The sequence below is a fragment of the Uloborus diversus genome, chromosome 6 (genome assembly GCF_026930045.1).
Source record: "Uloborus diversus isolate 005 chromosome 6, Udiv.v.3.1, whole genome shotgun sequence".
Taxonomy (NCBI): Eukaryota; Metazoa; Arthropoda; class Arachnida; order Araneae; family Uloboridae; genus Uloborus; species Uloborus diversus.
Genome location: NC_072736.1, coordinates 167,151,818 through 167,179,076, shown reverse-complemented (window position 1 = coordinate 167,179,076; position 27,259 = coordinate 167,151,818). Strand labels below are relative to the sequence as shown.

General features: G+C 36.1%; 2 protein-coding genes across 2 annotated transcripts; both read right to left on the bottom strand.

Annotated features, from left to right (window-relative positions):
* Window positions 1-258: 258 nt before the first annotated feature.
* LOC129225061 (von Willebrand factor A domain-containing protein 8-like) lies at window positions 259-5,676 on the bottom strand. Its single transcript, XM_054859607.1, has 2 exons — window positions 2,718-5,676; window positions 259-1,424 (listed from the first exon to the last, which is right to left on the bottom strand). The coding sequence occupies exons 1-2, from the start codon at window positions 5,674-5,676 to the stop codon at window positions 259-261; spliced, it is 4,125 nt and encodes a 1,374-aa protein (XP_054715582.1).
* A 105-nt stretch (window positions 5,677-5,781) lies between these two features.
* On the bottom strand, window positions 5,782-26,484 carry LOC129225060 (uncharacterized). The gene is made up of 3 exons (XM_054859606.1): window positions 26,335-26,484; window positions 14,198-14,300; window positions 5,782-5,933 (listed from the first exon to the last, which is right to left on the bottom strand). Exons 1-3 carry the CDS (start codon window positions 26,482-26,484, stop codon window positions 5,782-5,784), a joined length of 405 nt encoding a protein of 134 aa, XP_054715581.1.
* Between the last annotated feature and the right edge of the window lie 775 nt (window positions 26,485-27,259).

Genomic DNA, 27,259 nt, shown 5'->3' with positions numbered 1-27,259 from the left:
TGATAAGTTTTATGGGGGAGGTGGGCCTTGGGACTAAACTGACAAGGACCCCTTGTGTATGGTATGTTATGTACATACATATTGTCGAAGTACTTTTTTTGATTAAACGGCATGCAATTTTCCTAAACAGTTTCTCAAAACTATTTTCGAAAATCTGAACAACTAGAAAATTCGAACTAACTATGGTCCTGATGAGTTCGGATTTTTACTGTAACAAGGCAACTCTCTAAACAATTCAACAGATTTTTTTTTGTAATATCAATGAAGTAATGCAGAAGTAAATATCTTTTGCAAAATCTGTGGGAGGTCAGCAGAATCGAAACAAACAAAAGCTCTTCCTGCAGGCAACTGTTTGGATAGAACGTGAGCTTGATTACCTAAAGAACCAATAAATATTGCAAAAGCATTCACTTTTGGATTCGATGTTAATAATGCGCTAAACGTAGAAGGCAGGATACCATATCGATCAAAATTGGCGTCACTCAGTACAATAACAAAGTATTCGTCAGCCTCCTGATCTGTGATAGTCCTTATTGCATGCTCAGTCGCAGGCAACGTGTTATCTCCACTCATACAAAACTGTGAATGGAGGTACATTTTTTTCAAAATTTCTAATCGTTCTTTGTTGTTTTTGGGCGGCTTATCGAACTGGGAAAAATCAATGTTATAATCTTCACCAGAATGGCCAACTATTTCGAACTGCAGTTTATCGAAATACCCATCGAGTGCTTCCATAACGAGAACGAGACTCTCCATTTCCCTTTCCAACCTACCATCGTGGCCATTGAAACGGTACATGCTGCCACTGACGTCTACAACGAGCCTCAGAAGTTTCGGTTTCTCTTGAGGGCTCCCGATTTCGGGTTCCTGATCACCCCTCCTTTTATAAATCAATTTCTCCCCGGTAATGCTTTCAATGAGCTTCATATCGTCCAGTTCCCCCGATGTCTGATGTCGCAACCATAGCCTCTCCTTACTCTTAGCCTGGAGACTGTCGAGAATGACACGTAGCAAGTTCACCTCTTTCTTGACACTGTTGAAAAACTTCTCGTACATTTCTGCGTCGTAATCGCTCATTTCTATCTCCTTCAGTTTCTCCTTATAAACCTTCATGGCCATCTCCCTCGCGGCTTCTCTGACTTCCAGAGGAACGGCTTCTTTTTCCTGGTCGGACACTTGATACACATCGTGTCCAGCATCAAGTCGATATGGGCCTCCTTTACCACCGAAGCCAGCGGTATCCCTCCCTCCAGTTCCGCCTGCCCATGTGTTTCCACCAACATGTGGAGCGCCAGTTGGGTCAACTTTACCATGTTTGGGCTTTGACGCAAGATTTTTATTCACATATTCCAAATTCAACTGCTCTCTATCGACACCAGCAAGTTTCTTCCACTCCAGAAAAGAATTCTGAAGCGATTGTTTTCCTGTTTCCCACTTTCTAATCACCCCTGCTGAATCAATAGTAAACAAGTCATTGCTAGGTGATGCACACATAAGCAAATAATTTTTTGAGGAATTAGCTAACCACTTAGTATAAGATGATCTGATATGGGACAGGTCTATAGGTACATAGCTAGAACTTACGCTCTTGTAATCTACTATTTCCAGTAAGTCTGATGTAGTATCCAGTTTCTTTTGCACTTTAATTGGTAAATTTTCCTTTTGTAGAAAAGTTATTATTTGTGAATTTTGGGGCAGAATACATGAATTATTTTTATCACTAAGTGATGTTTCTCTAGGATACATTTTGACATTGAGAGAACTATCATCCAAAAGCGATCCAGAAACGGTAGTTAGATAATTTTCTGAATCAGATATGAATGAAAGATCATTTTTGGATTCTGCTAATTTCATGCTTGAAAAATGTGACTCTAATGTGCTTTCATTACAGTTTAAAATTTTTACTTTCCATTCATTTGGATCAGCAAAATCAGCAATAAAACCGTTTTTTTCACCTAACAGAAAGAACAGCTTCTCTGTTAATCCTGAGACATGCCTTATATTTTCGGGTGATCTTACACGATGAATTTCATTAGTTTCAAAATCTAAAATAATTATTTCAGTACCCAATTTCGGGTAAAAAAGGACTTTTTTTTGAGATGGAAAATCTTTACACATGTGAACCAATTTCTTTACTGATCTAGAATGAATGTTCGAAAGTTTAGACATAGCTTCCTCAAAAAATGAAGACATATTAAGTTGAATAACAACGCCATTTGATGCTTGGATCAGAAAATAATTGTCAGAAGTTCTTTCTTGTAACAGAATGAAATCTTCGCCTTCTTTAACAATTTTGGCAATGTTAACTGAAGGTTTGAAACCACTCCGGACAGTCGGGAAGAAATTCGACATGTTGATGAAAGCTCGAGACATTTTATTAGGACTTATTCTGTGCAGTCCGATCGGATTGGCCGTTGATACGTAAATGATATTTTCATTACCTTCTTCGACTGACAATATATCTGTAGGAATATTAACATCACTAAGATGCAAATCACAGAAGTACTGTTGTTCTGAAAAAGTGGTTCCTCTTGTGTCAGTCATATCAAGAGTCTTTTCTTTTAACGGAATATTCTGCGCTTTTGAATAAATTATTTTTTGGCTCACAGAAGACCAAACAGTTCTGTTTGAACTGAGCGACCATGTAGTTTCCACTGGGTTGGGTAATGGAAATGAACCTGATAATTTAACTTGGACTTGGCTTTCGTTGGGGATACCATATTTCTCAAATAAGTTATTCAGTGTTTCTTTCAGTTCAGAACTAAAAGAATCAAAATCAAAAACATTCTTCAAAACGAAAGATATTCCCTCGTTAGGAAATTTATCGATGTGCTTCACTATATTGACGACTTCTCGAGTAGAGTACGGATAGGATATCAGCCCCGCATCCGACATGGAACGTAACTCTCCGAAAAACTTTGCTAATTTGTCGAGCACATATTCTGGTACGTTAGGCCCATACTGTCTGAGCATAGACATTTCAGATTCCAGGCTTGGATTGTCAACTGCATGACAGCTGAATATATCACCCAACGTTGCAAAGAAATCATTTCCCAAAAACGGAAACCCAGGTCTGTTTGCAAGAACTATCATTCGAAAATCCGGATGCATGACAACACGCTTATCATCACTCGGTCTTTGATCTGAATGGTGAATGATTCGTCGTCCATCCGACAGAATCATTTCCCCGGATTCAACCAGAGCCTTCAAGACACTGGTAACGTGTGTAGGAGCTTTATCTGCCTCATCAACAACTAATACATGACCATTCTGAACAGCTTTCAATAGTGGAGAGTCTTCATACATAATTTTGCCATCCCTCACAGTTGGTTGCTGTGTCAGAGACTGCACTGTGGTATCACGATGCAACTGAATATATTCTCGAGGGCGATTCAGCAACTGCAGGAAGCGATCGGTAATTTTGTTCTTGCCAACACCTTGATTTCCAATCAAAAGCAAATGTTCGCCTAAAAGAAAATCCTGAAGCATAGCTTCCATGACTTGTAAATGTTCTGGGCTGTTATAGAATAAAATTTCAGGCACTTTAACTTCACTTGATCCTGGTTTGAAGAGAGGAGCAGTAGTAGATCCTACATGTAGCATGTCATCAGCAACAAAGATTTCTTTTGGAGCTGATCCTTTTACACTCTTAATGTCACAGTTTTCAAGGACATTTTCAACAGCTTTTTTGGTGAGTTGAGGCAAAAAACTCATTACACATGCCTGCGTCACTAAGTTGTATACATTCTCTTCCGGGAAGTTATGAAGTCTTCGAGCAATTCGTACAAGCTGCCTCGTAGAAAAAGAAGCACTAACACTTTGCAACGCATCGTCTGCAGAATTTCTTAAAGCATGAGCAAATGTTAATACCGAATTAAATTTGTCATCCATTTTCCCAACTAAGCTATTGATCACCATAGCTTCTTCCTTTAACGAAAGAGGGCGAATGGTGTGGAAAAGAAACATGGACATTATTTCAGGAGTTATCCATTGGTCTTTTGAATTTTGAAGTTTTGGTGGTTCAGCAAGGCCTATGATACGAAAAGCAGGATGTACCGGTAAGATTTTATTGGCCTCCATGTCCGAGTCCGATAACTCATACGTTTTCTTTAAAGTATCATATTGGTCATGCGATATGAGTCTGGTGCCATCATACAGCTGTAGTTCTCTGTTATGTATGAGTCGCTGTAAAATGGAAAATATACTGGAGTGCAAGCGATGTAAACCATCCAGAACTAAAAGTTTTCCCGCTAACGCTGCTTCCACAATAGGCGAGGACTTCCATAGAGTGTTTCCACTTTCATCTGTGACTCTTTGCTGCAAGAAATCTCTTGCGGTCATATCTTTATACAGCATAATCATTTCAATGGGGTAGTTAAGTAATGCTGCAAATTTTCTTACTAACATAGTTTTCCCACTTCCTTTTTCTCCAATTATGCAAAAATCGTGACTTATATGAGTCTGCAACATTTCTGCCAACATTCTGTTGTGATAAGAATTCGGAACAAAATTAAGAGAATGCTTACTATTAGTTTTGTGACCGATGATGTCACATTCAACTACATTTTTGGGGGTTGAAATTTCTAAAGAATGTGTTAAATAAGGATGTGAGCTATCTCTTTTTTCAGTCACTTTAAAATCCGTCTTAGGTTGTTCGTGAAGAATAGAGAAAGTCTCCAATATCCCTTTGACAGATTTTTGAGATTCTTTAGATAAAATTATGTTATATGGATACATCCATCTTATTAATAACTCCCTTGAGACACTGGGAACTTCGGCAAGTATTTTAATAACAGAAGATAAATTTTCAACAGGGAATTTCAGCAAACCTAAATTAGCTGCTTCAGGCGATATGAGTGCATAGCAAGCAGACAGAAAACTCTTGAAACTGCTTTCATCGATTTTTCTTTCTGAATTGGAAAATGCCAGAACTTGATCCTCATAACTGGATTGCACATGGCGAGCTTGAAATCGAGATCGGAATGGAGGATCGAGCGGGTTTCCTTTGAATGGAGGCACTGGTAGTCCTAAAGCCACGACTCTGAAATTCTCCGAAATCCGCACAAGTTTCAGCGCATCTAGTTCTTCTTGAGTATGTTTGAGAAGGAGTTTATCGTACCGCTCGTGACCTAACAAGAACCGTCCATCTTCAAGCTGCATCTCCCTATTTTCCAGCAAATTATTCAGAATTGGAAGGACATTTCTCTCCGCTTTCTCGATGCCGTCCAGGATGAGAAACCTTCCTTCTACGGCAGCGGTCACTGCACTCTGGTCAACGAAATGAGCCGTTCCGTCGACTATCTCTCTCCTCTGTTTCAAATCGTTTTCGGTGGTGTCGCGAGTGAGTACCACATATTCCACTTCCCTTTGCATCAGTTCTAAATACTGCAGAATCACCCTTGCCCTCGATGGACCAGGCAATCCAATTAGGAACACATCCTGACCTAAAATGTCCTTCTTCATTATCCATTGTAGATGCTCCAGCGTAGTCTTGCTAGGAGACTTGGGCAAATAATTTATAGGTACCAGAAGAGGGTTCTTTGGTTTCGAAATAGCAGCCGAGACATTCCCAATTTTCACCAGTTTTTCAAAGGATCTACTTTGGCTAGTGAAAACAAATGCCAGTCTTTTATGAGCTAATAAAGTATGAGAATACTTAAATGGAGAAAACATCATGGCGTATTTACACAAATGTAGCAGCTAAATCCTGGTATGAGCTACACTAATGAGAAGGGACAGTCAAAATTCATATCACTAAAAAACTTTAAAAAATGATAAATTTCATGATTTCTCACATAATTTCCAATAATCTAAAACTTCTAGAATCCACAGAGTCTCGGAATTCAGCCTAGGAAGTTCTGTTATTTTGAGTGCTTTGACCTTTACAGATGGATGCACCGAGAGCAGTTCTCCCACAATCATGACATAACGGCCTGAAAAAAAAATTACATATTAGAAAAGAGAATAATAATTTACTTTATTAAAGTAATTAATTAACAATAGAATATAATCACAACAAAACTATTGCTGTTTTATGTAGCCCCCCCCCCCCCTCAAAAAAAAAAAAAACTAGTATGTTGTGGCCATTACGAAACTTTCTTCTATATCTTTCTTATGAATTCTGATCAATCCCCATGCTTGATAAGGAAGCAACATTCCCAACAAAATAAAATTACACACGCAAAAACTTGACAACCATCCCAATGCCCGAATTATCGCAAAAGCAAAGCAAAAAATGAAAGTTATTTTAAAAGCCTTGCTTGAATTAATTACAAATATTTTATTTGTTAACAAGCATAAGATGGCAACAGTTAAAATTTTTAAATCATTGAGATAATATTTCCGATAAATCACAAGAAATACGCAGACGGCAGTCTGTTACGATTTTCTTATTGTTGCATTAATAAAGCTATTTTTATTCGCAAAAAAAAAAAAATCAGCACCTCTTCTTGGAGCGATTGCCCCCCCCCCCCCCTCAAAAAAAAACCCAACGCCTATTTACATATAAATTCACATTTATTCCAAATTTCCTCCTGAACGTAGCATTACTTCTTAAAATCTGGCACTTACAATGGAAAAAAAGAACGTTCGATCGCACCACCCCCCCCCTTTTCAGCTGTTGACACCAAAATAGAATCAGCTCTTATACCCTCTAAAGGCTACTTGTCGATAAATTTTTGTTTGATTCCGTTCATTATTTCTTGAGATACAGCAATCACAATTGACGACAAAAAAAATTCTATAGCTCAACCCCCATTTGAGCTATCGACACCAAAACTGAATCAGCACCACCTGTACCTGTTCAGGGTAACGTATGGACCAAATTTTGTTTGATTCTGCAAGTTACTTCCTTTGGAATAGCAGGCACGTATAACTTAAAAAACGTGCCATTGCTCCACTCCTCTTGGAGGAATTTGCCCCAAAAACCAATCGGCACAAGTTCACATAGGGGCACATATGTGTACCAAATTTTGTTCGATTTCATGCGGTAGTTTTTGCAGTAGAGCGGCCACAAAAAACTGGTGTGACACACACAGAGACAAACATTTTCCAAAAATGGTCGAAATGGACTCGGCACACCTCAAAACGTTCGAATCCGTCAAAATTCGAAAATTTGCACGAATCCAATACTTTTTTCTATATATTGGATATAGAAGAAAGTAAAAAGAGATCCAACAGAATTGTATAAGAGAGTTGCCACGTCTACTAAAGTACACTCATTTACTGAGGTATGTACTTCTGCTTGGAAAATCTGAAGTACAGTAGAGTCTCGAAAATCCGAGGTAATTGGGGCTCATGCAACCTTGAGTTACTGAAAACTCGGATTATCGGAAAAAAACTCGTGATTAAAATTTTACACTAATTAGAAGACATAACTACGTTCACCTTTTACTTCCTTGTACAAAAGAGGAAGTATTGTCTTTACGAAAAATTTTACCACTTAAATTTCAACTTAAGTTTAGTCCCTAAATCCATTTCGATGAATTTTGACTTGATGTCTGTATCTATGTGCGTACATGCGAATACATATCTCTTTCGAACACAAAAACGGTTAGTCGTTAACGGTTCAAATATTTCATTTACAACTCACATAGCGATACGTTGTGCATTTCCTTTTTTTTTAAAATTGCAGTAGGATATTCCAAAAGAGTGGAACATGTGTTTTTTTGTGGACAATTGATGTTTATTCTAAGTCATTTAATGCATTAAGCTGGTATCTAATGCATGATCTACTTAGTCCATATCTTCTAGTTGAAAAATATTTCATGCCATTTGGCAAAGTGACACCGACCTTCTAAGACCAATTTTATTAGATTAAATTAATAAATGTAGTTAAGGAAATTTTACAGATGCAAAATATTTCGATTTTCAGATTTTACTCAGAAACATTTTTTCAGCTTCTAAAAACGTAAACTAAAATAATAAATAAATCACCTCGAATTAAGCGGAACCTCATACTTTCAAGATTCCACTGTAATTACAGCCTATTAGCCTAAAATCCATGATTGATAGTCAGTTTCCATAAGTTTTGAGATTTTCCGCTCAAAATTACGACTTTCCATGGCAAATCCTCAAAACCAAAAATGTCGGTTTTGAGGATGTGACACTTTGTGGTTTCGAGGCCCCCTGCTCTGCTGAAGCCCCAGCTTGCGCATCCACCACTGTGTATTCTGTATACCATTTTGACATTTTATGCACGCCATTACTGTACAGCATTTATTGCAGAATAGTAATTTCCCATATTTAAATAAATTTGTATACCTTTATATTTACACTTACAATTTAGTGTTTTATTTAACGTATATTGATACTACACAGGCCCGGACTGGCCTGCTGGGCAACCGGCCGCATGGCCGATGCGCCCCTACGCCAGAAAAGAAATTTTTTTTAAATAAATCCCTTGCAAAAAAAAAAAAATCCTTTTTTTCTTTAACTGACGATTTTTTTACCCTCTAACCTTCTATTCCAAATTCCTTTGTGCAACAGTTTTGCGGTAAGACTTTTAGCTAATTACTGAGTCTTACCGCCCTATTACCTGTTGGAATTATTTTGTCTTTTCAAAAGGATCAAAATCCCTGGTATTAACAATTTTAATAGTAATAAAATTTGCCTCCACTTTTTTCCTAAATGAAAATTGTATACCTTGTTTTGTTTCTGTAACAGTGTATTAGGACTGCACTTTTTCCATCGCAATTTTAAGTATCAATTTTCTTGCTATCGTACACCTCCGATTTCATGCACACAGTTTAGGAGCATCTAGAGAGATGGCTTATCTTTATTTGGCAGAAAGCAACATCCTGTTGCGCCCTTTTGCTTTCTAAAAGGACCTGCGGATTTTTTTTTCCTAAGACAAACACCCCGTATCTGTAATAGCTAATTTTTAAATGCCAGTTGTGCCCTTTTGTCATTTTAAAGCGTTCTGCTGCTATGCTGTACCCCCCTCCTTTTTTTCAGGTCTTTAAAAGAAGTTTTTGAAGGGCCACTTTTTGTAATCGTGAATTTCAAAATTACTTAAAAAGACATTTTAAGACTTAAAAAGAACAAAAACATTTTTTGAGAAGAGAACCCTTTAAACCGGGTTGTAGAGTCGGAGTCGAACTGATTTTGGGGTAAAGGAGTCGGAGTCGTTAGAAAACATGCCGACTCCGGGCTTCTTATTATCTTTAATTTTCACTGAATTTCCTTGTATTTTAAAAAAACCTAACTATTTAATTGGTTCCATTCAATGTATAAAGGTCGATTAATAGGAAAATAACTACCATTGGCAACCAGCTGACTACGGAACTTTCTGTAATCGCTACCTACGCCGTCCTCTAGTTTGCTTGTTTTATAACCTTCTTTAACTAAAAGCAACTGTCAGCAAATCAATGTTGTTGCCTAACTTTTCTAAGTAATTACTTTCAAATAAAAGTAATAATATATTTTTTACTTCAATTTCAGTTATAAAATAGTAAAAGGAATTGAGCAAGTAGACTCGGGTGGAAACCAGGCTTACATGTACCCGGCCTCTCCCCGCAATGTAGTGCCCTATTTTTGTTGAAATTTCATAATTCAAATATCATTTAAAATTTATTCGCCAAAATTTTCAGAATTGAAGCATTTATATACTTTAAAAACTCTGGCAGTAACTTGTGGTGTCACCCGTAGCGGGCCGTCTTCTCTCAAGAATGTTTTTTTTTTTTTTTTTTTGACTTAGCAAGAAAGCTTTTTTTTTTTTTTTTTCTCAAGTTACAGCTTTCAAAAATTTAAAGCACACGATTGGATCAATATCTATTTGTTGAACATTAAAAGGAGAGCAAATTAATCCTCTTCAGTGTTTTTTAAAAAAAAAGGAATTTTTTAAGTAATCTCACGTTTAAAGTCGCAACTATTGGGAAATTTGATTTTGAAATTGAATTTCTAACATTGTAAGCAACCTAGGTTTACAATAAAATACAACGCGAAAACTTCATAAAAAGACATTAATATTTTAATCTTTGTTTAGGAGTATTTTTCCCTTTCCATGAGGGGAAAAATAAAAATAAATGAATAAATAAAGACATTTAAAAGTCGGAGGTGGAGTCGGACGTTTCAAAATCCAGGTGTCGGAGTTGGCTCCGCAGCCCTACTTTAAACCCATAAAGGCAACAACAAACATCCCGTATAGTTTCTAAGCGCCCCGTTGCGTTTTTAGATGCTCCCTTAAGTCTTTTTAATTTACATTATCGCGACACCACAAAAGATTCTTTTTTCCAGGACTGCGGAGTCGGAGTTGGATTGATTTTGGAGTAAAGGAGTCGGAATCGGGAGTCAAAGGTTTAAAGTTTCAAGAGTTGGAGTCGGAGTAGAAGTCGCTCATTTTCCAAGTAGTCATTTTCCAAATGATTTTCAAAGTAGGAGTCGGACTCCTTTTGGGGTAAAGGGGTCGGAGTCGAAGGCTGTAAAATTTCCGGAATCGGAATTGGAGCCGGTTATTTTTTTTCTGACTCAGCAACCCTGCATTTTTCCTTGAAAAACTCTCCCCCAACTCCCCCTGCCCCTCCGTTTTTAGGTCTTCAATGAAATTTTTTTAAACACTGTTGTATGCTACAAGTTTGTTGAAGGGTCCGTTTTTGCGATTTTGAATTTGGAAAAGAATTAAATTGACGTTTTGAGACAATAAAAAAAAATATTTTCAGAGAAGAGAGGGTTTTTTTACCTACACTTAACGACAAGCATCCGGTATCTCCATACCTGTAATCGCTAATTTTTAAGCACCCTCTTGCGTTTTTAGTTGCGCCTTTAAGTCGATTTAACCCTTATTTAATTCACGTTATCGCGACAAAAATGTCTTTCATCTTTAGAATCCGCCCCCTTCCCCCCAAGGTCGGAATCAATAAATTGTGGGTCCCCCTGTAAAAAATCTTCAGGACCCATAGCCGGCCACTAGATTGTACCCCCCCCCCCCCCCACCCAAAAAAAAAACACTATTTTTTAAACGAGTGATTGTTATCACTTTTTAACTGCTTCAATATTTTTACCTTTTTATGAGTTCATTTCTTTAAATGTTTTTATTTAATTGTTATTATTATTAATATTTTAAGGTTTTGGTCTCTCGGGCAGCGGGCCCCGCCCCCCGTACTGCGGGGTCTGCGGGTACATATTTCCGGGCCTGCTCTTTCTTTTTACTTCCAATTACGAAGTAAAGGAAGTATTATATTCGCGAAAAAATTTTCACTCAAAAACCGGCCTTAATTTCCATAAAGGGAAAGCCTGCCTCACTTTCCCGATACATTCCTTCTCAGGTCAATCCCCTCAATTCCCTCATAGGTCAATAAAAAAAAAAAAAAGAAGAATATCAAGCAAAACATTATTTTAAATAAAAGGTAAAGGATGGCATTTTGCATTTTGTACCACAGGAAAAGAACAACACACAGCAAAGTAAAATGAAATTAAAAAAAAAAAAAAGATAGCAAGCAAAACATTTTTTTTAAAGGTAAAGTATATGGCACTTTGTACCACAGACAAAGAAAACAACACACAGTAAAATGAAATGAAATTTAAAAAAAAAAGAAAAGAAAAGAAAAAAAAAGGCCTTTTTTTTCGCTATCGACAGAAAAATCATGGGTCGAAGTGGTGATTTCAAAAATTTTAGGACACAATTTTGGTAGAATTTCAGGAAATTTTTAGGAAAACAAATATCAATTTTTTTTTAAACTTAAATGCAATTTGTAAGCTTGATTTTTGTAGTGAATGATAAAACGTTTCAAATTCAATCTTGGAAACTATAATAGAATGTGTTCAATTTTTTATTTTATAACACAGTGACCAGTATTAAGTAAAAATATATACTACATACCAGTAGGATAAATGTATGTCCTATTGCTTATTTACTTGCCTTTTTGTTGTTGAAAAGATATCCTTAATAAAACGGGATTAAAAGTAGGGTGCAAGTCCAAAATTTATGATGTCTAAACTTTTAGCAGATAATTTTATACTTTTTGATACCTCAGAAACATAAAAATATCCTTGTAAATTACAGATAAATCATTTAATGATGCAAATAAATAATTGTTTTTTACAGTAACTAAAACTAAGAAAATATTTTTATCTTAGAATGAATTTGGAACAGAGGCTTTGGATGCTTTATCATAACCAATTTGTTTTCAGTAGAAGACAAAGAACACGGAATTTAAAATACCGAAATAGGAAGATTGGGTGCCGTCAATTGGGCGCCGGGCACTTTGGGACGCCGGGAAAATTGGGCGCCGGGTATATTGGGAGCCGGGAACATTGGGCGCTGAGCATTTTGGGCACCGGGAACATTGTGCGCATGTTTATAGTAAGGCTCTCATTTTGTTTTATATATTTTTTGCAGAAGAGGAATGACTGCAAGAGTTACTAATTACATACAAAACAAACAGCTTGATATTGAGCATATGTTTTGGTTAATTGCACATCCCTCCCTTCCAGGAAAAGAGCAGCAGCAGCATAGGTTTTTCTCCTTCTTTTTTAGAAAAAAAAAGGTCTAAGGGTGAACAAAGGCATATATATATCATCCTGATAAGTTTCAATTTTAAGTTGAATTTCATTTTTCTGCGCAAGTGGGGAATAAAATATGAAAATTTTAGGAATTTTAAGACATCTCAAAATTCTAGGAATTTTAGGGCAAAACTTGAAATTTTATGATTTTTAGGACTATTCCTAGCCCTGAAAAATTGTTAGGACTACAAAACCGAACCCAGACCTGAAATAGCTTAGAGATTCGTCAAGTCTGCTCTGCACTCGGTCCTGCATCTCCCTAATACATACTACTTAGCACTATTCCCAAGAACGCGGCACTCCCACTCCCCCTCCCCACCCGAAAACACGTGATAAAAATTTTAATGCCCCTCTCGTAGGAACACTTATGCAAAAAGCTTTATAATTAGTTATCAGCAATGACACGAAAATATTTTATCCCTCGCACCCCCTCCCCCCCCCCTCGTTTTATGAATCTACTCTACAATGAGTTAATGATTCCAGATATATCGTGCGCCCCTCTGAAGTTCCAAGGTCTGCGCCCCTTTGAGGGATCCAGTCCGGCCCTGATACTACATGCCGTTTAAATTAATAATAATGTTTTTTTTTTCAAGAAATTACCATATGATTTCTTTCATTATGCATTTTTGATAAGCTGAAAAAGAAATCTAATATTTTGCAAATGGTTTCTGGATCAAAATGACTTTTTTTAGGTGTGCCTACACATTTTTTGAAAAAAAAATGTTAATTATTGATTCCATCAAAGAAGAATTAGTGAACGAATTACGATTTCCTTTGAATTCGAAACCAGCGAGTTAAATGTATTCTGCCACTCTAGGCCTCTGACTCCAGTATTACTTCTTTAGTAAACAAAAATTCTTTTATTCAAAATATGCTACAAGTTAGCTATTGTAATAAGCCACTGATGTAGATAGTTTCGGAAATGGTAATGCTTTTTCTAAATCAAAACTAAACATGTATATTTCGTCTGAAGCTCTTAGTCGATCATTAGCCATACTATTACGGGCAATTTCTGCATTTTGCAAGTGTTCGTCATGTTCAACTTCAGCTATTGTAGATTGTTTTTCTATTACCAAATAATCAGATTTTGCACAAGTATCCTTTGAAGGTTGCTTAAAACGTAAGTTAAATTTTGTCAAAAATATATGGTAATAAAACTTTTCCTTTACTGGTGCAATTTGCTCTTCATTACATTGTTCGACATACAGGTTATACATTTTTGCAATTGAAAGATCTGATTTTAAGTATCTGCGTCTGGGATTATGACTTCTTGTACTATGAATTTCTTGTTTTTCAGTGTTGGCAACAAATATCTCAAAAGAAGAAGAAGAATTTAATTTTTATTTCGAAGTTTATGTAAAAAATTATTGATAAAAGGTGGACTTATTCACAATGGCTTCTGAAATTATTATACAATATATTCAGAAGCTATTAAAAAAAGGGCTGTCTAACCTAGAAAAAAGTAACCAATGGGTAAATCTTTTAATAACTAAGAAGATTATTATTTATTTCATCAAAATTTCCAAAAATCAGAAAATATCAAAAAATGGACTTAACCGCATTGGCTTCTGAGTGGCTCATTTGACTGTGAACTAGCTATGAATAAAAATGTGTCAAGGAAATAGCTTTTTTTTCAGTGCTGTCATCTACTGAAAATATAAAATGTTATATAGTCTAATAAAATATTATATGTTACCATTTTTAAGCCAAGAGCCAAATCCAGGAGCTTCTTTAGCTGAAAACACATTGGCAACTCCAGTTCCATCATCAATAATCACTCTGTTTAGTGTGTCACAAATCTAAATAGTATAATATTACATTAACATACATACATAATCAAATTTTTACAACAAATCATCAAAATTGCTTTGTAGTGTATGTTTAATAGGCTGTGGGACGAAGGCATAAAAGATGCTTAAAAACATGGTTTCGTTTGCCAACTTCGAGAACTACAAAAAGTGATATTTTTCTGAATCCTTAGTGTCTACAGATGAAAAAAACCCAATGTTCACAAAAAAATAGTGTCTCATAATTTTTTTACAGACCATTAGAAATACAAGACAAAATGAGTGAAAATGAAAAAAGGCGAGAAAATTTTAAATACATCAAAAATATTATGCAACTACAATAAAAATACTATGCTTGTACAACATTTAAAATATTTTTTTTTTTCAAGAACCAAACATTTCCTTCATCAGGGGTGTCAACCTAGGGACCAATGGAAGGGGTCATGGCGCAGACTGCGCCATTGAAATTTTTAGGAGGCGGGTTGTTTTAAGGGGTATTTTTCTCTTTGGGGGGGGGGCTCTTGCTCTTCGGGGGTCTTTGTGAAACTTAAGGGGAGGGGTTATGCCCTTGCTTTTAGGGTGGGCACCCCTGCCCTCGTCCTTAGTAAAAATTTAATTTTTTACAATTTCTTTTAGAACATACAGCAGGAGAGCAACAAACCAATAGTCCAGCAAGTTGACCAAAAAATGCATATATTTTATAATTTAAATCTACTTTTTATACATACTAGATTTATCAAAAACTAATTCTAAATGGATTATCATATCTAGAAAATTTCGTCCTTTATTCTGGAGTATCATCGTCAGAATCACTTATTTCATCCATCCAGTCTTCATGCATAGAACTGATTTCTTCTTGGGAGTTAACACAGCTGCTGTCACAAGAGCAAAACTCTGTGCATGAAAAATTTTTCATTTTGCATGTACATCTCTTCGAGGAGCACTTTGTTTTCTGGCATGCGCAGGAGATTTGTTTTTGTATAATATCTGGTGCAATTGGAATAGTGTTCCATTGTATTTCGATGTTGCCAGCATTTACACTCCAACCATGTTCTGATGGACTAGGAGCATTAATTAAATTTTGCAAGCATCGGCGATGAATATTTGCTTGATAGTTACTTCTCTTGATGTGTAACAGAAGAGAATCAAAATTTGGAGGTAATGATACATCTAGTCTAAATTTTAACTTAAATATCAGGTAACAAACTTCATCAATATGCTTCAAATGAGGATATCCGTACAGTGCACAAACAAATGCTTGAAGATCTCTAACCAACGACTCATTCACTTCCCATGAAGAACCCAGTTCTTGAAACATTTTTAGGCTATTCAGTTTAGACCGCATTAAGGAAAAAGGTTTGCTTTTGCCTTTGCCTTTGAAAGCACTACATGTGTCGCAGCCAGTAAATACATGTAACCCGATCAATGCTGTGCAAAGATCGTTACCTAACATCTTAGCAATGACGGAGATGTTCTTTAATTTTAAACTGCATGAAGTGCCCATTAGTAAATAGGTATCAGTTGCAAAATACTGATTCATTGCTAAGGAAAGAATGAAAACATCTGTGTCTGAACTCTTTATCAAAACAGTAGCAGCAGAGCTTTTCGATGCATAAAAAGCGTGCAAAAGAAGTCTGGTGTCAGCCTCTTCATGGTCAGACCTTAATTCTGTAACTTCTCTCACATCTAGTTTGCTCTCTGTAGGAGTTAGACGGTGACATTCCTGTCCATGTGAAAGAAAAATGGACACGCCTTTAAGGACAGCAGAATCGTAGGATGTCCATTGGTTGAAAAGGAAATTCACTAGGGCTTCTTTGTTATGACCATGTGCAAGGAACTTCTTAAACTGTTTCGATGTTTTTTGATTAGGGTTTCTGATGTTAATAAAAATTTCGCTACCAAAATTTCTTTTTTCTCTTTCACTTGCTTTAATACTAATCGGAGGGTATGTATCTGTTACAAAATGTGCAGCTGTACAATTATATTTTATGCTTATATTGACGACATATTCGATAAGAGTGACTGCTAATTCTCCCATTGTATTTGGTATATCTTTCATTTGCTGCAGCACTGCCATCCCATCCAATATTATTACTCCATTTCTTGGAATTTGACTTAGGTCGGCATTACTGTCAGCCAGATCCAGTACCGTTTGGACCAAGGATGCCTTGTTTGTTTTAACAAGGCATCCGTCAATATTTGCAATTGCAGGTGGGTGTGGAGTTAAGTTATACTTCATGATACTTCTCATGTCGAGCTCTGAGGATTGTCCCATTACAATTATGCGAGCTAAAAGATCTGTGGAACTTTTAAGAAACTTCTTCTCAGACTGCTCTTTTAATGTATGGTTTTTTTTCGAATCTGAAAATGTCAACAGCTTTTGCAGCTTGATTGGAGAGTATATGACTGAATCACGTTCTTCAAAAAGACGTTCTTTGCAGTACTTTTCATAAGCTTCTTTTCCTATAAGCTTTGCTTTAGTGAGATCAGATTGTACAGAGTTAGATGCATATGCTCCACTTGAAATATTCACTAATGCTTCTTCGCTCCAAGTAAAGGGATTTATCATCGAAGTTATAGTATTCATAGCACTATTTACCATCGCCTCATGTTTTTGAATTTGTGCGGGTTGCAAATCTTTTTTCATGAACTCCTTTATTGTTCTCCCAGCGAGTTGCACACAAGATGAAGAGACATGAGCCCTCAAATGGTGCGATAGCATCCAACGATGCACAGCAGCTGGATTTCTGGTAAATCCTGTCAACCCACCTTTTGTTTTTGAGTCTCGGTTAGCTGTTTGCTCTATTACTTGATCCATGGCTATGCCACAAAATCCATAGCTTGTTTGTCTTTGAGCCACAAATTTACCAGCACTTAGCTCATTGTGTGCACATGGATGTGTCTCAGGCAAATTCAGCATCTCATGTATATAAACAGGTAAATAACGAGCATAGTTGATATGATCATAACTGAGTAACCAAGGTATTAATTCTTCATCAGTAACAAGATGTAAATCCCAGTCGGCGTTTCTTGTTGCTCGTAAAAATCTCAACAGACAGCCAACCATCTCCAAGTATGATATCCAAAATGCAAATGTCATGTTGTTTTCACAGTTTTCAACAACAAACTCATTAAACTTCTTCATAGTCAGAAGGAAATCTTCAGGAAACTGGTTTTCTTTTAAATTTTTCAGTTTAAAACTTTGATAGAGATGAAAAGATATCTTCAAACAATCAAGTTGCTCTTTGACTGATAATGAATTTAGAAATTCAGACCACAGAAGTCAACTTAATGCTTCAAAGATTATTTTGTGGCAGCGTATGCTACGATTATAGTGCTTACCACTCAGAACACCATTTATTGATCCTTCAGCAATGATTCCAGACTCAATCATAATATTGCAAAGTCCTCCATTCTTGAAGCGTTTGCCTATCACAGAGAGAAAGGACAGTGAAGTATGAAATTCACCAAGACGTATTACTAAATGTTTGAACTTTTCCTCCTTCCAACGTATTTGTTGTGCCTTAGAATAAATTGCCTGATCAAATATTAGAACAATTTCTTGTAATTCCAGTTTTTGGCACTAATACGCGCTTTTTTCCAGAATTGCATTAACTGTAGAAAATTCTGTTGGGTTTGCTTCTAACACAGAGAGATATCGTGTTGTTGATAGAGAAGGTATATTTTCCTTATTCAATGTGCAATTGTAACCAGTCCAAGCCGGTAAAATTTTTTTATCTTTCATAGGGAGTTTCGAAAAAATGTAAGCAGCATCTGCAAGTCTTGAATTATCTAATTTTACTCTTTTATTGTTGCATGAGAGGGTTTGAGAGATTTGAGGAGAACAACGTTGTCGAAAGGAATAGTTAGATATATGTATTACTGGTGGATCAATTTTCCTTTTCTTCGATTTTTTCCCAGTTTTAATATACATTTGTGCACTTTCGGAGGAATCTTGTGCTTCTGTTTGTAGAATTATACCATTAGTGCTATGAGTAGTGCCGTGTCCAGTTACTGTTTCTTCGTAAAAGTCAATATTATCCCAAACCAGAGTTGCAAACATTTTTGGAACAATACCTATGGGAAGACTATTTGTTGTGTTTAACTGCATTTCTACTAGTTGAGTATCATACTCAAGTACAGCTGAATGTGAAATGCAGTGGCCCAACCCATTTAAAATGTTGATTACACGTGCTGATCCAGTTATATGCCTCATTGCCATTGCTAGTGATATGTGCTTCGGAGTCTGTTTTCTTCCTGCTGATGTAACATATATCAAATCTTGAGAAATAGAAAAAAGTTTACGTTTAACCTTTTCTGATACACTAATAAATTCGACAATTTCCAAATCTTCGCTTTCACCAACACACCATGCTAAGAAATTAAATAACACTGGATGAATCATGCGTTCAACAGAAGCTTCATTTAAATCTTCGGCAGTAGGAGGCCATGTGCATTGAAGAGCCGGTGAGTTCTTTATTATATTATGTAGAATTAATGCTGCTTTATACAGAATATTAATTTCTGTACTGTTACCATTTGTTAAATCATTTGATGGTTCAATTATATCTTCATCGGTATCTGTTGAGTCATTGGAGAATGAACTTTTTTCAATTAGTACAGGTTGCTCATATTTATTGCACAAAACTAATTCAGGAAGATTTCGTTGCTTTGGCTTCACAAACACCAGTTGAGGAAAGTCCCTCTGTAACCATCTTTTCAGCTGCCTGTTACTTATATTTTGCTCTTCTGTATTTAAACTTTCTGCAGTGCTTAAATATATCTGTGATAGTTTGTTCATAGAAAGAATTTCAGAATTTCTTACGATTCTTTTCCCTACTATGTCACAGAAAGCAGAATATGCTGCTGGCTGGTCAATTTTAGAAGTGGTCTGAACGCTCACATTAGTGTAAGATCTATAGCAACTCTTATGATATTTTGCTCCTTTTGCAATTAGATCAGTATCTTGAATTTGAATAAGAAGTCGTTGATCATTTTTCTTCAAAGCATTTTCCAGTAAAGACTTACTTGCAATGAATGTCTGGCACACACTTAGTTTTTCCTTGCATTTTTTCCCAGAACATTTCTCAGAGAAATATTGTTCTTTACTGCAGATCAGGCACAGATCGGGGAAAATGTCTCTTCGGTCAGCAGTCTTAACTCTTAGCCGTTTTGGACGATCCGGTATTTTTGGTGGTTGAACTTCACCTTCACAGGTTTTCTTTTCGAATCTTTTTATTCTAGTTTTATCTGTAAATCGCATGTAACATTTTCGGTGGTAAGAGTAGCAATTTTCATAACATTTTTCATAGCATGCATCTCCACGAAATCCTTCCAACTCCTTCAACTGCTCTGCTGCATCTTTCTCTTTGCATTCACTTAGACCTATCCATTTCTGCATGTACTCTCTTATTTTCTCAAAACTTTTTTTTGAAATAAGAATCATACCTTCATTTGTGTCTTCCGTGACATGAATACAACAAAATAAAGGTAATTCATCATCCATGATTGTAATCCAATGAAACAAAAAGCTCAAATCCAACCAAAAATGGTGTAAACTAAAACCATTGAATTGTATTTGGTGTTAATGTCAAATAGTAATAGTCAATAGTATGCGAACTTGTAAAACAGTCATAAAAATGAACTTGAAATATCGTCTGTTGCTAAAAAGCAATATTGTTAGAAAAGAAAGGTATAAAACAAATTGATAGGAAAATGAAATATGCTTTTTAATTTTTAATTTTATCGTCTGCTAATGTTTAATTTTATATTTCTTAAACATGTCTTGGCATCGATTAGAGTTGTTGTTTATATTCTAAAGATTTTGTACGTCGGTTTCTGCTATTCGGCGATCTACAAATATGTTTTTTGTGCAGTAACGTTTTTGTACTTTGCAATGTTTTTCTACGCTTGCGCTAGAGTAATGACCGAAACCCCGAGATGAAGAGCACGCAGACTTGCGGATGGATACAACTTTCGGTTTCCTTTTTGTATTTAATCACAAAACAAATATAGTAAATAATTTAAAATGTATTAATATATTTTGCAACAAAAAAAAACAAGTAAAAAAGTAAATATACGGTTGAAAAACTGTTTAATTAATTTTTTGATTATAAATATTGCGTCTAATAGCGCCATCTGGAGACAAATTTATTTGTGTAAGTGCTAACAGTCCACGGAACATAGTTCCTATTTCAATTACATATTAAAACTTAATGAGACAGTTCCAGCTTGTGAACATTGCATTTTTCTATTGTGTTCATCATTTATAATAGATTTCAAGTAAGTTCACGTAGTTCCTAAGATTGGTAAACGAACCTGAACGATATTTGCTCTCGGCCCACAGACTATAAGCAAGGATCAAGTTCAAACCCTGAATCATTAAACTTGCATATGAAAAAGGAAAGAAAAGCCCTACACTTTTACCTTTTGAGAAAAATGATTTGCTTTTGTGGTCAACCTCATTTCTTGTTTCACCTCCATACGTGGCTATTGTCTGTTTTTCACGAGAAGGCACTTCGTCATGCCTCCTCGAACGCAGAGTTCCATTTTATGCGGGGGTGATCGGTAAGCAATCAACGCGCTTTTAAAGGAGACAGCCTCGAGTTGGGCGTGCATTTTAATGTGCAAAAAAGTCTTAGTGTCCTTTACATCACTTGCTTCACTCGTCTGTTGTCATTTTAGTGCAGGGGTGATTGTGAGTTCATCAAAAAATACCTGAAAGTTTCAAAGCGAGACCAGGGGGGGGGGGGTGGAATCTTTGACCCTTATAACTTTGCCATAGTATTAAATAGTTCTGAGTCAAAATAGTGTGTGTACATGTGATTAAATTTTTAATGGGTTACAAAGTTACTTTTGAGCTGGTGTTATACAAATTATCTTGACATTTATTTGTCCATCTTAAGGGATAGGTGTCCATCTTAAGGCTCTTGCAGGTATATTTGATGAGTATTATATAATTTTAAAAAAATTGCGGAGGTAGGGAGATAAAAACATAACAAAAGAAAACACATAATTCCGGTATTTTCGGACATAAAAATACCGGAAATACGTCCGAAAATACCGGAAATTCGGTAAAATACCGGAACACAATCACCCCTGTTTTAGTTTTTCTTACATTTTAAAAACTGCTGCTTTTACACCAAAATGCTGTGACCCGAATATACCTTCTGCTGAAAACAGCGAAATAGAATTATTGGATACCACGTGACGAGGGAGGAGTCGAGTGCCTTCTCGTGGAAAACGGACAATACTGGGGTCTTCACCGCACGACCGTGGTAAAATAGTTTACTATCTAATAGCTTACTTGTATTTCTAATTCATAGTTCTTTTATTTTTGTAACAAAGTTTTGATAAACTTTAAAAGGGGAAGGGGATTGAGAGATTTAAAAAAAAAAAAAGAGAAGTCAAGACGCATTAAGGGCAGAGCCAGCTCTAGTAGTTCTGTCGCCCTAGGCAATATTGACGAGTGCTACCCCTGCCCCCATTGAATAATAATAATATACAAATACAAAAGTGACGACCAGCAACAGGCTCTGGGCCCAGCTAGACTGGTCCTAGTCAATTTACAATCCCCAGTGAAGATCAATGGCCCTCTTAAAACTGTCTACTCCCTTGCTCATTACCACCTCTTCCAGTAAGCTGTTCCAAGGTTCCACTACCCTGCTAAAATAATAATTTTTCCTAATATCCATGTTAGCCTGAGATTTAAATAGCTTAAAACAATGACCCCTTGTCCTGTTTTCAGTGCTAAACTTTAGCCCCGTAACATCTTTCGTTTTAATAAATTTAAACAGCTGAATCATGTCCCCTCGGTCTCTTCTTTGCTCAAGACTGTACATTTTTAGCCTTCTAAGCCTGGAATCATAATCTAAGTGGGAAAATAATATAAAATAATGGGAATAATAATATAAAATAATAATACGTTGACAAAATAAAAATAATAGTAAAGTTCTTAAAATTAAAGCGAATTTCTTGTAAAATAACTGAGTTTTGCATATCCAAGCACTTTAAATTGTCGTTTTCAACATTAAAGTAGCATCTCATGGCACTGAAGCACACATTAATATTTTCTAGAGACGTACCGAGTAGCACTTTGGCCGAGTACTCGGCCGAGTTACCAAGGACTAATTATGTTTTAAGAAGAATCACCGACACACATGTAATGAATTTTGAACTTATTGGAATAGTAATATAGACCTCCTTGTCCATATAATAGTTTTTAAAACTAAATTCCTGCTGAAATTTAATTACGCATTGTATAAGCAATTTTGTTTGTGTCAAAAATTTTACAAAAGAATTATTTTTAAAATTAAAAATAAATAATAAAAGGTATGATTAATTAAGTTGGAATTAAAACAAATTACAGTAAAATCCCTCTAATGCGGACACTAACAGGACAATTTTTTTTTTGTCCGCAATATAGAGGTGTTCGCAGGGTTTAATAATGTTATTTGCATTGGAGCAGGGAAATTAAAAATTGTCCGCATAAGAGGGGTGTTCGTTAGGAGGGGTTTCACTGTATATACCAATCAATTATAGTTGTAGTCCGCCAAACATAAATTATTTTTAAAAGCAGATAAAACAAATGTGCAGGAACACTGCAAACACACGTTCCTTCCCCCCCCCCCCTACAAGGAACGTTTTTTGCAGTGCATAACATGTGAGCTAAAGAATGTAAAGACATTCGACAAAAAAATCCGACTTTTGTCGGATGCCTTTAAATCTACGAGCTCCCATTTTGTGCATTGAAAAAGGAATTCCTTGTAACGCCAAAATACGTGTCTGCAGTGTTCCTGCACTGTGTTTTTAACGTTGTTTTATTTCCTTTTATTTTTTAAGCAAAGGTATTTTTATATTTTTTATGACTAATTTTCTTTTTGTAGCCAAAATCCATTTTTAATATAAAAATTCCATATTTTCTATACTTACCTTTATTGCATAATTTTTAATAAATAAGTTTTATTAACTTTGGGGACATTAAAATAAAGATTTATTCCATTGAAGCATTACAAACTTCATTATTCTCAAAATTTAAATTTGACTTATAAATTTTAATTGTAAATGATTGCAGAATATAATGCTTGCTCTTTTTTTTTATAAATTTTAGTATCTGTCTTTTAAAATATTCAATTTTTTGCAACTACTCGGTATTGGCCGAGTACCGAGCACTCGGCAAATTGGCTGAGTAGGCCGAGTACCGAGTAGTTACCGAGTACTCGGTACGTCTCTAATATTTTCAATACTTTTAAATCACGCAATTTGTCACCTGTAAAATTAAATTGAATGTCTAGAGTTAAATTCTGAACTATGTTTTGCATATTCAAGCACTGGTACACACCCTAAATAATTTTCTTTTTTAGCATTGGATCTCTTATGGCGCTAAAACAGATATTCATGCTATTTTTTAAAAAATGTTTCAACTTTGAAATTTTCTGCCCCTAAAATCTACCGCCCTAGGCAGCCGCCTACCCCAGAAGCTGGGCCTGAGTAAGGGTTGCCTTAAACAGAGCATGGCATGTAGCCCCCCTCCTCTCCTATCCGAAAAAAAAAAAGCACAATGACATATGAGGCAGTGAGAAGCAAAGAGATGTATGTGGCAAAATTAGAAATTTGGAGATATGTACAAATAGTAGAGGAACCTCTGCTCTCTGTCCTGAGGGTACAGATAGTACTAGTGCTGCTGTATAGCATGAGTTAGAAAAAAAAATTCAATGAAAGCCTACCTAGGACATTATCTTTAACACTTTAAGGTCTATGCCCGAGTGTCACTCGGGTTGCCATTTTCGGCGAAGTGAACTAAGCCCGAGATCCTCTCGGGGTCATATTTCAACTGTCTTAGCTATAAAAGTACGAGTTATATACGTTTCTAGCCTTTTTTGATATTTTCTACAAACGTTTGCAAAGTTTGCAGCAATAAATTAAAAGTACAAACTGGAAAAAGAATAAGGAAAGAAACTCAAACTTATTGTGAACCTTGTGGTATTGCTCTTTGTGCTAACCCGTGCTTTTAAATGTATCATACTAAAGCAAATTTTACCAAATAATGTTTTTTCACAAATAAAACCTTTTCTTAGATATTTGTTCAAGATTTAGGTACGTTTTTAATTAAGTCTATGCAAACTTTTATGGTTAAAAATGATGTTTTCCTATGTGGAACTTTTTTTTAAAGTTTCAAACATGGTTTTTTTCGATTATTTCTTATTAATAATTGATTGTCATTTCATTCAAATAGTTCCTTTATTATGAAAGAAAACATCTGGAAGTATGTAATAAAAAAAATTACTTAAATACACATCTTCCAAGTATTTTTTAAAAAAATCAAGCAAAACGCCAAAAACCCCCAGTTCGGAGAGAGATACGCGGTCGAAATAGCTCAGACCTGAAAGTGTTAAACAAGTTTTATCCAAAACTTGAAAATGTCTACAATGTCTGTATACAAACATCCCTTCGCTTCTCACTGCCTCATATAACCTAAAACTGCATTTTTAAAACTTAAATTTCCAAAAAATTACTTCTGGCACCACTTGACCTCCAAATCGTCTGTTACCTTTCTTCAGAAAATTCGTCTGAGTTCTCCCCTCACATTGGAACAGAATTTTTTCGCAGTTTCAGCAATTGCTCTGAGACGTACGTTGCAAATTTAGTAGTATTCTGCTTTCGAGGCTCAAAGATATTTTGAATGACTACTAAATTGTACTTAATAGTAGTCTAAATCAGTGTTTAGAGATTTTGGACCAGCGGGTCACCAATGATATTTAAATGCTGGAAAGGATTGCATAAAAAAACTGCCAGCAGAGTGCAGCCACCTTAACCCCCATCATTAAAGAAATTTCATTTTCAGGACTTCCAATTTTGAAGGTCCCCTGAGCTGCCCTCCCTTTATCATCACAAAAGATTGTAAAAATTTGTTTTCAGTGCTTTAATTTCAGAAATATTTTGGTGGAGAGTTCCTGAACTTTCTCCCTCGGTAATATCTTTGACTATCCATAATTTTGTTTCAGGATTTTCGACTTCAAAAAATTGTTGGGAGAGGGCCTTGAACCTCTCTATAAATCAATTACTTAAGATTCTCCAAAAGTGAATTTTCAAAGTTAGAAATATTCTGTGGAACGTCTTTGACTACTCTCACAAACAACATCAAAGATCGACTAAAATTATATTTTTGGAGCTACAATTTCCGAAAACTGTTGTTCTCTTAATTCTGCCTTAAGTTGGTTTACAATAATGTTTTTTTTAAGATTTCAGTTTCGAGGAAAGATCAAACTTCATCCTAACATTACCCCCGAAAAAGACCATCTAAAACTGCATTTTTGGGACTAAATATGCAAAAAATATCCAGGTTAGAGTCCCAGAACTCCTTATTAACTCCCCTTATCATAACTGAAGATGATCTACATTACCATCTTTTGGAGTTTCAATTTCAAAACATTAGAGGGAGCGAAGCCCCTAAATTACAATGCTGAAAGCAGTCTATACATACACCAATTTGCCGTGAGCGCAGAGGCATCAGCTGCATTCAGCGAATGAGACATGAGCGATGGATGGGAAACAAGCAGGGGGCCGAGTCCTCCAGTAGAAATTTATAACATTTGATATCAATAGAAACTATTAGCATTGCAATAAAGGCTTAATTTTAAACTAAGATATTACGATACCTTATTATTTATGGTTCCCCCTTTTTTTTTCTTGCTGGTCAAAAATTTTTTTGGCCTACCCTGGACATTCAGGTTGGTTATGAACTCTGGGGGAGGGGGAATAGAACAACTATACCTTTAACTTCCACTCTTCACCACCAGTAGCGTAGCGCCCAGGGGAGACCATACCAGCTATCCCCTCACAATGGAAGGGCTTTCCGCTATTTATTTCGAAAATTTCATATGACCTCCACCACCCACACACTCGCTACGCCACTGTTCACCACTATGCGAATTATATTTCATCGTTTCAACGTCTACAATACACTTCTTTTTCTGGAAAGGCACGATATAAGTGTAGAACCAAAAATTTAAAACCTAAACTGCAAATGTACTTGATTAAAACTTACAACAACTCCTTGAATCCAAACTAAACTAACAGGAATTGAGTTACGCTTCGTTTTGATAACCCATTTACATCTTTCGTTTTCAGTATTACGTTTTAAGTAGGTGTGCTGACTGATAAATAACTTCCTAGCCGGTTCTTGGATCACATTCATTGTTCAAAAACAATACATTGCTTTAATTTGAAAAAGAAAAATAGTTATTTCATTTAAAATGGTCATTTACAGCACATATATTTTCATCTCTGTTATGTACATCCTTTAAAACATTACTTATTTCTTTACTTGACGATTTTATCCTCCAACATTTTATCATTTGTCAACAAAACATGATGCAATAGCACTTTGAAGTACAGTTACAGTTTATATCAAAGCATCATCGCTCACGTGACTTTACGATCCAATGAAAAACATTCACGAGAGTAAAAACGAAGCGAAGTGAAGTAGCACAAGGCGGGAAAGAACCGCGTCGGTTACAGAAACCGGATAGAACCAGAAAAGTACGCAGTACCGCCACGGTGGACAAGAAGTTGACGTGGGAGAAGTGCTTGGGCCTCGTGCTGTTGATTTAGAAAAAAGGTAACCGTTACTTTTGTTTCAAGTAAAAATGAACTCAAGCGAATGTTATAAATGTCACAAGACCGGACATTTTGCCCGTGAATGTCCTATGGCGGATTCACGAAGCGGAGGAGGCTATCGTGGCCGCGGTGGTGGCGGCGGCGGCGGTGGATACCGTGGTGGAGATCGTGGCGACTCCCGCTCTTCACCCAGGGCCTCGTGCTTCAACTGCGGACGAAGCGGGCATTTTGCTCGAGAATGCCGAGAATCTGATAAGACTTGCTACACCTGTGGTAAATCTGGTCATATTAGCCGGGATTGCGACCAAGACGAGCGCAAGATAACATGCTACCAGTGCGGGAAATCTGGCCAT